Source organism: Triturus cristatus, chromosome 5_1, assembly GCF_964204655.1.
Source record: "Triturus cristatus chromosome 5_1, aTriCri1.1, whole genome shotgun sequence".
Taxonomy (NCBI): Eukaryota; Metazoa; Chordata; class Amphibia; order Caudata; family Salamandridae; genus Triturus; species Triturus cristatus.
In genome coordinates, this window is record NC_140587.1 from 54,108,734 (window position 1) to 54,121,356 (window position 12,623).

General features: G+C 46.8%; 1 protein-coding gene across 3 annotated transcripts in view; it reads left to right on the forward strand.

Moving 5' to 3' along the window:
* The first annotated feature begins 743 nt into the window (after positions 1-743).
* Positions 744-12,623, forward strand: part of LOC146830153 (uromodulin-like) — a 778,490-nt gene continuing 766,610 nt past the window's right edge. For all 3 annotated transcript variants that reach the window (XM_085604404.1, XM_085604403.1, XM_085604405.1), the window contains exon 1: positions 744-927. In XM_085604404.1, the coding sequence (XP_085460530.1) occupies positions 852-927 (76 nt within the window). In that variant the 5' untranslated portion in view covers positions 744-851. The remainder of the gene's footprint in view (positions 928-12,623) is intronic.

The following is a 12,623-nucleotide window of genomic DNA, read 5'->3' on the forward strand; positions in this document are numbered from 1 at the left end:
CCTGAGGCCCCAAACACCAAGTGTTGTGCCAGTCCTAGAGAGCCAGCTCAGCCCATTCTGGGTGTTATCAGTCTGTCTTCTCCATCAGTTTCTGCTCCCCTTCTTCCCTTGTCACTTCCAGGGGTACCAAGAATCCCTTATGGTAAGAAAGAAGTGAAAGGGATGAAGGAAGACATGTTTAATTAATTACAGATTTGCTGGGACAAGCTACCATCCCTTTGTAAATGGAGAGGTGGAATTCCACCTACACCCTGTTGTGAATCTGTACACCCACAATATCCTGCCCTTTAATGTGTGTTCACAACTGTGTTTCTCTTGAAGTTTTAAGGGAATCTTAGCCAGCTCCCAAGGTCAAAGGGATCATCATCCTGGGTTCACCAGATGCTTCCAGGCACTTCTTCCTGTATTTATATGCAGACAATTATGGCAAACTTCATGCAAGAAATGCCCTTCTCCCTTTGTCTGGTTATGCACTGTCACTCACCCATGTATGTATGTGAACCAGCCAGAATCTCCAGTGTGTCTCAAGGACACAATGCACACGTGTCAGGAAGTTATTTCGGAAAATGACCTTGACACATGGTTGCACACATTCCTTTCATTGCTGTTTTATGGCGGTGGATGGACAGGTACTTGTTTTACCTGAGGGGGTGGAACAGAAGGAACCAGTCACCCACTGCTCTCTCCTCCCTCCCATCGTGTGCCCTCCCTTGGAGGCCTGTAGACATGAGGAGACCAGGACACCTCACCCAGATCTGCCCCCCACACCAGTCCTCTGCAGTCACCCCTCTCTTGCTGCACTCTCAGCACAGTTACTTCCAGCAGACACACTCTGTGGGTAGCAGTTAGACATGACTTGGCCCAGTCTAGCCCCACTCCTGGGCTTCCTGCTCATCTGTACTACAATCACCAGAGGACAGGACACAGGTAAGGTGTTGCTAGCGCTTTTGTGCAGGTATTTGATATGTAACATACAGTTCTACGCATGCATGTCACATTACTGTGCCAATAAGACACCTCTGTGCAGCCATGTAATCTCTAATGGGGCACTAGGGGCACTCCTGTACAGGCTTTTACTTATTTCATGCACAGTGCTGGTGCTTCATTGCAGGCATTTGATATGTAACATACAATACTAGCACTTCTTTGCAGACATGTCATATTAACTGTGCCAATAACTGCCCCTCTGTGTATGTAAATGGGCAGTAGGGGGACTACTGTGCAGGTATGTCTCAATTAATGTGCAGTAATAGTGCTTCTGTGCAGGGAGGGATTTGATATGTAACATACAGTATTAGCACCTCTATACAGGCATGTGATATTTAATGTGCTAATAAAGACATCTCTGTAACCATGTGATATCTAATGGGGCGCTAGTGGCACTCCTGTGCATGCTTATTTTATTTAATGTGCAGTACTAGTGCCTAATTTCAGGCCTTTAATAAGATGTATACAGTATTAGCACTTCAATGCAGGCATGTGGTATTTAATGTGCCAATAAAGACAACTCTCTGTAGCCATATGATATCTAATGGGGCACTAGGGGAATTCCTGTGCAGGCTTGTTGTATTCAATGTGCAGTACTAGTGCTTCATTTCAGGCATTTCTTATTTAATATACAGTATTAGCCCTTCTATGCAGCGTATGATATTTACTGTGCCAATAAATCACCTCTGTGTAGCCTTGTGATATACAATAGGGCAGAAAGAACACTCCTGCGAAGGCTTGTCTTTTTTACTGTGCATTACCAGAGCTTCATTGTAGGCATTTGATATGTCACATACAATATTTGCACTTCTATGCAGTCATGTGATATTTACTGTGCCAATAATTGCACCTCTGTGTAGCCATGTAATATCTAATGGAGCAGTAGGGGCACACTTGTGCAGGCATGTCATATTTAATGTGCAGTAGTAGGGCTTCTTAGCAGACACACAAGAGTTAATGTTCCAATAGTGCCTCTACTCTGCCACTCTGCATAGATGTAATGTTAAATGCGTCAGTAGTAGCTCTTCTATAAAGGCATGTATTAGGTTGAAGCACTGCCAGCGCTTCTCTGCAGGCATGTTGTATTGCATGTACCAGTAATATCAATTCTGTGCAGACATGCCATTAAATATGCCACTGGTAGGATTTTCCTCACTGTGTCAAAATTTAATTTGCAAGAAGTTTGTCAAATGTATTTATTGCTTTGTTTGTCAGTAGTAGCTCTTCTGTTTAGGCATGTGCTATTTGTTTATGCAGTGCAAGCGCTTTTCTCTGCAGAAAGGTTTTTTGCATGTGCCAGTAATAGCAATATTATGTACACGTAACATTTAATATGCGAGTGGTAGGATTTCCCAACACTGTGTTAAAATGTTACGTGCAAGAAGTATGTCAAATGTATTTATTGCTTTGTTTTGGTTTATCCAAAAAAGTGATGGGTGGAAAGCTTCAATCCTAATTTTAAGACTTTCAGTATTCACAGAAGGCATTTAGGAGTCCTAAAGTTAGGACTCCTAACTTCTGTGAATACCGAAGTGAGTAAGTGTCTTCTGTAAATACCAAAATGTGTAAGTGCCTTCTGCGAATACCACAATGGTAGTAAGTTTAGGATTTTGTCTTAAGTTAGTACTGAGAATCGGGCCCATAGTGTCCCCTTCTGGAGGAGGCCTGGCACTTCGGAGTGGACTCCTCCCACGCGGAACGGTGTCAGTACTGATTTGCATAAGGCGGTCCTTATTCCAGAGTGGCATGGGGAGCGAGTGTGATTGACAGCGAATGAGGTTAATTCAAGCATTCACCCATCACATTATTGTTGTTGCTTGCTTGCTTAAAAACAACTGACCACAGAATATCAGGGTGCAAGAAAAGAGTCACACCAACAAATAGAAACACCTTTAAATTTAGTTTACACATTGAAACCTCCTTTATTTACACAATAAGACAATACAATTTCTAGATGGAAACATTTGAATTCAGTTACTATAAAAACAAATACCCATTTTAGTACAAAGGACTGTTTTTGTTCTTCTACTATCGGATATCATTGTTTTTAAATAGGGCCAAATGACCATTATGCATTACAATCTTGCAAAACAATTGTTTAAAAATCTTTTGAAAATACCCTCACACCTTTCCCTAGGATAGCGAGCCTCCCAGGCTTTGCCCAAGGGTTGTGGAGGGGTGAATATGCCCCACACCCTGCCATCTATCACAGGGGCTGGAGGGCAGTATTTGCGCTGAACCAGTGCTCTGCATCCTTGTCTGAAACTGACACATTTGCCCCAGGGCCAAGACCTTAAGTATAAAATGCACCCAGTCAGAGCCCCTCCCTTTACCCGGTTTTGAGCGGGTCTGGGATCAGGGGTGAGGCAGGAGCTGTTGCCTTCCCTGCCTTCCATGGTAGCAGGAAGGGAATCATCCATTTCACTCTTCCCTTGCCCTTGTGATGAGCAAAGATGGGATTTTATGGCAGCTAATCCTACAGAAGTGAAGCAGTGCAGGGTTCTTGCACGCCACCTACCTTGCCAATGATTCACTTTACTTTCTTGACCAAGATTGAGGAAAAGAAAAACTAAAAGTAGGAGCATTGGCAACACCAGTGGGTCTTGATATTTTTAAAGGAGCATTGGCAAACACATTTGTTTTGCACTTCAAAGTCTGGAATCACCAATTTCCCATTGCAAGCTGCAGTACCTTGAAGCATTACTGCAGGTCCCTCAAGTTAGACACATGTTTCTTTCTGTAGCCGACCGCAGTACCTTGATCCCTTGCAAGAAACTCAGTAGGCATAACTTGTCCCTCTTTCATCAAACCTCCACTTCAGTGCAGGCACACAATATATGTACTGCAGAAGTGGATATACATTAGATATGGTAGTTGATGAATCCTCAACGATAATTATGGAAGGTGATATGTTTTATTGAGATAACAGAGTCTCCTATCTCTTCTTGTTCCTTCACATTTCACAAATGCCTTCTCGTCAAAACTCTAATGCGAGCGTCATACCAACAATCCATTTGGAGACAGGAACAATACATTGCAGGTAAGTAGTGGCGGGGATTCTAGAGGTACCAGGAATAGATTGAAGCATACCAATTTGACATATTTTTTACAGCACATTTCTGTTAGAAATTGGGTTTCTGGTTGGCAGAGGTATGCACCCTGCCCAAGCAGGAACCACAATCCTAATCAGGGTAAGTCAGATACACACTAAAAGGTTACCTGCGCTCATTCTTTGATAGCTTGGCACAGAGCAGTCAGGCTAATCTAAAGAAGCAATGTGTAAAGTATTTGTGAAACACATACACACAGTAACACAATGAAAGCACCACAAAAAGACCCCACACCAGGTTAGATAAAAAGACAATAGTTGTTTAAATGAATCAAGACCAAAATGACAGAAATCCAATGAGTAGCAGTCAAGATATGAATTTTTAAAAATCAAGAGTTCCCGTGCTTAGTAGCAATATGCACCAATGATGGTTATCTGGTTGCAGTGGACTCTGACAAAGTCAAGAGTCCAAATTGCCCGCAATGGAGCGCAGGCTGGCAACAGGCCCTATGAAGGTCCAGCTGAGCAAAAGTACCGTAATCCTTGTTGCAGCATGAGTTGCATCGATGATCCCCATGCAGTGGTGGTGTTGCGCCAGATTTCTCCATGCCGTTGTGCCGATGCGCCGGGTCCATTGAGTTCAGCACTGGTTCAGAATGTGGCGGTTCCAAAGGTGATGCACTGGGTTAATCCATGCTGGAGGGTTGATGCATCATTCTTCTCCATGCAGTGGCTAGTTCCGAAGTGGTGGTTCCGGATGCGATGTGGCAGTTCCCAGTGCGATGCACCGATTCTGCTCCCGCAACAGGGTCGATCCGCTCATTCTGATACAAGCAGACTGGAGATGCCTTTATTTCCCTGGTGCAAGTATCTAAGTCCTCTTCCAGTGAACCAGGCACAGGAATAGCGTTAGAGACTTTGATTTCACGGAGTCTGATGCAACTGGAGGCAAGCCACCCAGCCCTTGGAGATCACTCTGAGTTCAAGGCAGAGTCCAGCTCTCCCTCAGCAGGGTCAGAGATCAGCTAGCAGCAGGGCAGTACAGCATAAAAGCAGTTTTTCCAGAGCAGCAGTCCAGTAGAGTGACAGTCCTTGTAGCAGCACAGCAAAGCAGTTCTTCTGACAGAAGTTCTGTACAGGTCCATAAGTGTCTGTTTTGGTGGGGTCAGTAACCCTGTACTTATACCCAGTTGTGCCTTTGAAGTGGGGGTGACTTCAGAGAGGGGTCTTTGAAGAGCACAAAGGTCCTTTCTTCACAGCCCTGGCTCCAGAGTATCAGTAGGGGTAATTAGCTCTTTGTGCCTATTCAGGTGTAAGTGTCAGACCCTTCCTCCCTCCCTACCTGCCCAGGGCGAACCATCAGAATGCAGATGAGTACTCAAACACACCTAACCTTCCTGTGTTTTTGACTGTCTAGAGGTTATGCGCAAAGCGTAGCTGTCACCCACCTCAGACATGTATTGGAGACAGGCTGCAGGCACATAGAGCTGTTAGAGCAGAGAAATTTCCACTTTCTAAAACTGGCATTGGTAATGTTAACTTCAACTTTACCAGTAGAGAAAAATTATAATTATCATTCCAAACATATGAAACATGACACAGCTACTTCTTTCTAATCAGGAATTGCAGCTTAAGTGTATTAAGCAATTCCCAATGCTAACCTAGGAGAAGCATATACCTCTCAGTAGTGAAAAACAAATGTAGGTGTTTTCCTCTAATAGGACATGCAAAACCTAAAAGTACATGTCCTACCTTTTACCAATACAACACTCTGCCCTATTGGCTAACTAGACCCTACCTTAGTGGTGACATGTGTAATAAAAAGGGAGTTTAACGCTTGGCAAAGGGTTTTAAATGCCAAGTCAAAGTGGCAGTAAAACTGCACACCCTGGCTCTGCAGTGGCAGTCCTTAGAAAAGTTTAAAGGGTTACTCTTGTGCGTGGCACAATCAGAACTGCAGGCCCACTAGTAGCATTTAATTTACAGGCCCTGGGCACATGCAGTGCACTTTACTAGGGATTTGTAGGTGAACTAAATATACCAATTGTGGATAAGCCAATGTTAGGAGAGAGCACCTTGCACTTGGAATGTCATCATTTCCTCAAAGGAGAACTGTACACCATTATCTGTCACTATGGTACTAGGAAATCCTTCATTAGAAAATGTGTTGGCCAAAAACTCTCTCAAGGTATATGTGTTAATATTTTATTAACTGATTTGGTTGTGACCCAATAAGAATGATAATCCACCATTACAAACATGTATTTGTTGTCTACTTTAGCTAGATTTATGGGTTTTATGCTATATAAACTCAGTTGGATGGTACTTCTACAGGGTAGAGAGGAACCTTCTGTATGACTTTGGATTTCTCGCTAGAGCTGCACGTCAGGCAGACCTTCACTTTACTTTTCACCATAGAATCCATATGGGGGAACGAGTAATTGTTTTGAATTTTGCTTTTAGTTATACTCCTCCCCAGATGATCTTCATGGGCAATTTCAATAATGCGGACACACATTTTATTGGGTCGAACAATATTTTTGGACCGCAAAATCAAATTACCCCTGATTGACAATTCGTCCTGCACATACTAATAAAGTTGGAGATTTGCTGGTAAATCTTTACACTTAGCAAACACAACAAACTGATGGACGGAATGATGAAACTTCTCAAACACTCCTAGTCCTATGCAAATCGGTCTTGACCCTTCTCCCCATGGAAAAGTCCAGCCTAAACTGCCAGGCCAGGTCCTCCCTGGACCGGAAACAAGCTTCCTGGGACTGGTTTTGAGGTATCACCCCTCATCAGCCAGGCTACCTTGAATCCAGAGGCACAGCGCGCAAGGGACACATGTCTGGGTATACCCTTAGCCACTTCGGACAAACATAGTAAATGCGACAAGATGATGGACGGAGTTCTAAAACCTTTCAAACACTCACACCCAGTAAAGAGATCTGGGTGAAGTCCATTGTTATTTTGCTCACCATGCCAACCCAGGTTGGACTCAACCAAATGCAAATCAGTCTTGATCCTGCTCTCCATGGGAACAGCCCAGCCTGAACTGCCAGGTCGTCCCTTGACCAGAAACAAGCATCCTGGGACTGGTTTCATGGTGTCACCCCTAATCATCCAGGCTAGCTTCAATCCAATGGCAAAGTGAGCAAGGGACCCACGTCTGGGCTTTCCCTTGGCCAATAAGGGCAAACATATCAATGGATTTAGGCCCAGATCTCTGTACTTGGGCTAATGTTTGACATTGTTCACAATTCTGTCTATCAATTGATCTTTTTGCACATCTTTACGCACGTCAGGCCAACCATTATTAATCTTCTGACTGAAGCTAGAGTCTCATCATCCTTGCCACTCTTTTCCCACTCTTCCTTATGATTAGCAGGGACTTCTATGGAAAGAACTGTTTCTTCCAGAGGGCTAACTTGTTGAACCCCACCTTACACAGGAATAGTAATAAGGGACCAACAATCAACTACTTGGTACTTAGATTCAGGAACTTATTCTATGTTAAAGTTGTATCTGTGCAATCCTAATACCCATTTGGATATGGAAGTGCTCCCTATGTAAACATTTATATGTTGGTTTGATTCCATGATTGGCTTATTTGGTTTACTATCAGACCCCAGTAAAGTGCACCAGGAGTGCCAGGGCGTGTAAATACAAATACCGCTGGTGGGCTCGCAGCACTGGTTGTGCCACCCACAGAAGCGGCCTGGTAAAATGTGTCTAGGTCTGCTATTGCAGAACCTGCGTGCAGTCTGGTACTGACATGCTGACTGGGCAAGTGCACACACTTGCCAGTCCCTAAACATTCCCTTAACTTCATGTTAGTCACCCCTATTGTAGGCCCAAGGGCAGGGTGCGTTGTAAGCATAAGGTAGGACAAGCCCTGATGTGTGTGACATGTCCTAATAGTGAATTACAGCCATTTTCGTTTTTCACTATTGTAAGGCTACCCTGTTCTCATAGGCCAGAATGGGCTGTTAAGATTGTTATATCCTATGATCCTAACAGGCCCAGGGAACATGGTAGAAAATCGAGTTTAGTATGCCTGAACTCAGAATAATAAGGTACATCTTTTAGTAAGGTTTATTTTAATATTCTGTGTTTGCAAATGCCACTTTTAGAAAGCTGGCCTTTGCTTGCCTAACCATTTCAGCCCGCCTCTGCGTGATGTGTATCTGCTGTCTGGCTTGCGTGAGTGACAGGGATGGGGAAACCCAGATGGGCAGGGCTAGGTAGCCTGGTGGTGAATAGGAAGATTGACACCTAGATGGGTGGGAGGAGTACACCTGGACTCTGAATAGGGCTGTGCTCTGCCACCACAATGCTGGCTCCGCCCCCTGTGGAGCATCGGATGGGTCCGCCCTGCACCCTGAAAGAAGAAGCCTGCACCGCGGCAATAAAGTGCTCCAGAACTGGACTGAACTAGGCAAGGGCCCTCCTGGTCTGGGAGAACAAAAGAAATGTAGTATAAATGTAGGAGCCCTGCTCCTAAGAAATTAGATCCTGCTACAAGACGAACCTCTGCCTGAGGAGAAGGAACCGGGAAAGCTGTAGGAGGAGTACTGTCCCTGACCTGAGGCATTGGTCTGCAGTGGTTGCCTTGCTGCTGAAGGAGAGGAGAAAGATTGCTGATAAACTTTGCTTCAACTTGTGGGGCCCGATTCACAGAATTAACTTAAGACAAAATCCTAAACTTACTACTTTTGGTATTCACAGAATGCACTTACTACTTTTGGTATTCACAGAATGCACTTACTACTTTTGGTATTCACAGAATGGATTTACGACTACTATCTTTACGTCCGCACTCGGGCCGGAAATTCTGGCCCGGAGGCGGAGCTTCCGACCCGGAGGTGGGGATTCCGGCCAGTGGCAGACTAGCCATGTGTGCGGACGTAAAGTTAGTAGTCGTAAATCCATTCTGTGAATACCAAAAGTAGTAAGTGCATTCTGTGAATACCAAAAGTAGTAAGTTTAGGATTTTGTCTTAAGTTAATTCTGTGAATCAGGCCCGTGCTGTTTAAGGTCTCCAAGGGCTTGTGCTGAGCTTGCCCCCTGAACGAAGTCCCAGGACCAGTGGACTTCACCCCCTTTGAGAACCGCCGTTCTCCCCGTGAAGCTGATGCCGAGTAAAGTGTGCGCCTCCCAACTCGGCGCGTACTTTGGCAAGCCTGTGCCCCCCTGCCCGGGCCAAGCACCGCGACTAAGGCCCCTCGAGCCGTAGCTCGCAACTTAAAGGAAGGACTTCGTGACACTGGTCTTTTGCCCCTCTGCATCGTGCCACTGTGAGTGCCCCCCTACCCTTGCTGAGGGCAGGCTGTGGCGCCTAGAGTGGCTGATACGTGGCTCCCCACCGGAGCGTACTGCCTGCGTCGCATCGCGCTGAGAACAAAGGTGCCGCTCTCAAAGGTACGGCTCGAACGCCGCAACGAAGAGCCAGCGCACCGTACGTCCGCACCGTCCCCCTGAGCAACGTGACTGAGGCCCCCTTCGAGCCGTAGCTCCCACCGCGATTGAAAGGACATCGCGCCGTACAAACGCGCTGAGGATTCACCGCATCATTCGTGACGAACTCCTGAAAGATAAAGGTACTGTGCCCCCTTCGCACCGTAAGGTGTACGCCTCGCCCGGAGCGTCTACAAATGCTTGTGAGCCTTGCTCGTAAGCATCTTACAGCCATACGAACCGCACGACGCGCACGAAGCGCACGAAGCGCACAGAACTCCTGAACTAAGCTTTAACCCAAGAACTCTTTGTCTAAATAGTATTGTGGGCCCGTATACACGTTATTGGGTCTTGTGATAAGTCTGCTTACATAAAAGAAGTATATTTTTGATAAACCCAGTGTGGAGCCAATTTGTGGGGGTGTCATTGAATTATTGTATGTGGTCACAAATGCTTAACCATTACGCCTGAGATAACGCCTTGTCTGCTCGCGCCAAGCTACCTAGAGGGTAAGCAGGGGTTATTGTTAGAGTGTAACCCCTACCATGACTGGGAGAAAGGTTCCCTGCTTGGCCCAAGTACCTACCTGTGCCAACCAGAGAATCCGGATTCTAACATTGGTGGTCAGCGGTGAGGATTCTGAATTTGCATTTGTGATTTATGTACAGTGATTTTTTGAAACGCCACATAGTGAGTTCAGACCAATAACGTAGCCACATACTTTTTAATTTCCGTTTTGCTGGAAATCGCCATTGTTGGTAGAAATCATGCCTGATTCAGTCATTATGGAAAGAGCAGAATCTGTCGTCTCTGAAATTGAAGATGTTGAATGGGAAGAGGAGAGACTCGAGAGCTACACCAAGGCCCAGCTGAAGGGCTTCTGCAAAAAGTTCAAAGTCCCCATTGTTGGATGTAAGTTCAAGGCAGATCTAATCAAGCCGCTGAGAGCCTGGAGTGGGTCCAGGGCGCCTGAGGAAGCAGAAATAATTGAACCAGCAGGAAGCGTCCATAGTTTTTGCAGAGGCCTGTCGCCAGAAGAGTTGGCAGACAGGAAAGAAACCAGGATGCATGAAATGGAGATGGCAAAACTGAAATTGAATGGGCAACTGGAGCTGGAAAGCAAAAAGCTGGCACTGGAAGAGAGAAAAATCCAAATGGAGCATGAAATGAAGTTGAGGGAATTAGATCGGAAAGCTAAAAGTTTAGAGTCTACTCGCTCTGGTGGCAGCACACCGTCAGTGCAAACAGAATCAAGGGTGTACATACCCAAGGATGTGGTTAAGGAATTTTTTAAGAATGATGACATAGGGCAGTGGTTCAGGGCCTATGAGGTAGCCATGTCCTCCCACCGGGTCTCTGAGAAAGATTGGGGAGCAGGGTTGTGGGGACGGTTCCTTAGTGAGGGGCGGGACACACTGCTAGACTTACCTTCAGATGTTTATAATTCTTATCCCCATATGAAGGCAGCGTTGATGACTAGATATGGGTTGACCCCTGAGTTGTATAGACAAAGGTTCTGGGGTTGCACAAAGATTCCTAACAGTACGTATGTGGAGTATGTAACTTTTTTTTGCAGAGCACTGGATGGTTGGGTGAAGGGTAGCATAGTTGATGATTTTCAAGGGCTTCTTGATTTAATGGCATGGGAGCACTTGTCCAGTAATTGTTTTCCTGAGCTACGCCAACACCTGATTGATAGTAGGCTGACTAACCCTAGGAAGCTTGCTGAGGAGGCGGACCGCTGGGTCAGTACCAGGGTCCACAAGGGTCACGTGGGAGATTCCGCCAAAGGTGGGCAGGGTCCCCCGCAGAAGAGTGGGGGGGACGGGGGTAACCAGAGGGAGTTCACAAAAAGGCCCCAAAGTAATCCCCAAGGGAACCAAGGGAAAGGTTCTCAGCCTCCCCCACCCCAGAAACCGACCGGGGCCCGACAGGTCCTCCTGTTCAAAAGGGGCCCGTCAAATGTTACAAGTGTGGTAACATAGGGCATTTTGCTTCTGATGCACGGTGTCCTTCCTATGGTAAACCGGCACCCACTGGTGCTCCACCCCGGCAGGTGGCTAGTGTAGCCTTGGAGGAGGAGATGGGTGTCCAAGGTGGGTGGGGTCCCACAGAGATGTCCCTTGTCTCATTAGGAGACTGTGAAGTGGTCCCCCAAACCCAACCGCCTGAGAACACTAAGAAATACAGGCAGTAAATGGCCGTAGAGTGGAGGCTCTGAGAGATACAGGAGCCAGTGTGACAGCTGTCAAGTGTCACCTGGTGTCTCAAGAGCAGGTTGTCCCAGGAGCATTCTATCCAGTTTTTGCCGCTGACAACACAGAGAGGCACTGCAAAGTGGCTCAGGTTCCCTTTGAGTGGGGGGGAGGTCTCTGGTACTCTTCAGGTAGCTGTGAGGCCCACCATGCCTGTAGACTGTCTGTTAGGGAACGATTTGGAGAGCTCACCTTGGGCTAAGGTGGAGCGGAGTGCTCACCTGGAGATGTTGGGTATGCCGGATTGGGTGTGTGTCACCACACGGTCCATGGCAGCCAGTAGAGGTGCTCAGGAGGTCCTGGAGCCTAAGAGGGAGGCCCAGGGACCGGCCTTAGAGAGAAGGAGCCGGGGGTGCGGGAAACCGGCCCCTGAAGTTCCCACGGTCCAGGAGGAAGCAGACCTTGAGGGGATGCCCTGGAGCCTACAGGGGAACAGATAGCTGAACTGGGAGATCTGCCTGAGCTGACCCATTGGCAGCAGGAAGGAGGTCCCTCCAGGGAGGACTTTTGTAAGGCGCAGAAAGAATGCCCTTCTCTCGTGGGTGTGCGGCAGCAGGCTGCAGACCAGGCCGCAGCTGATCAGTCTGGCTCACATTTCATTTACTGGGAGAACGACCTCCTCTATACAGAGCCTAAGGTTGCTGAGCCTGGGTCAGCCCGCGCACTGGTGGTACCCCAGGACTTCAGAGCCTTCCTACTGGGGCTGGCTCACGACGTGCCATTGGGAGGGCATTTGGGGCAGGACAAGACCTTTGAAAGGCTTGTCACCCACTTTTATTGGCCTCAAATGCGCAGGAGTTCAGACACTCACTGCAGGACATGCCAGACTTGCCAGGCAAGTAGAAAGAGTGGGAGGAAGAAGAAGGCTC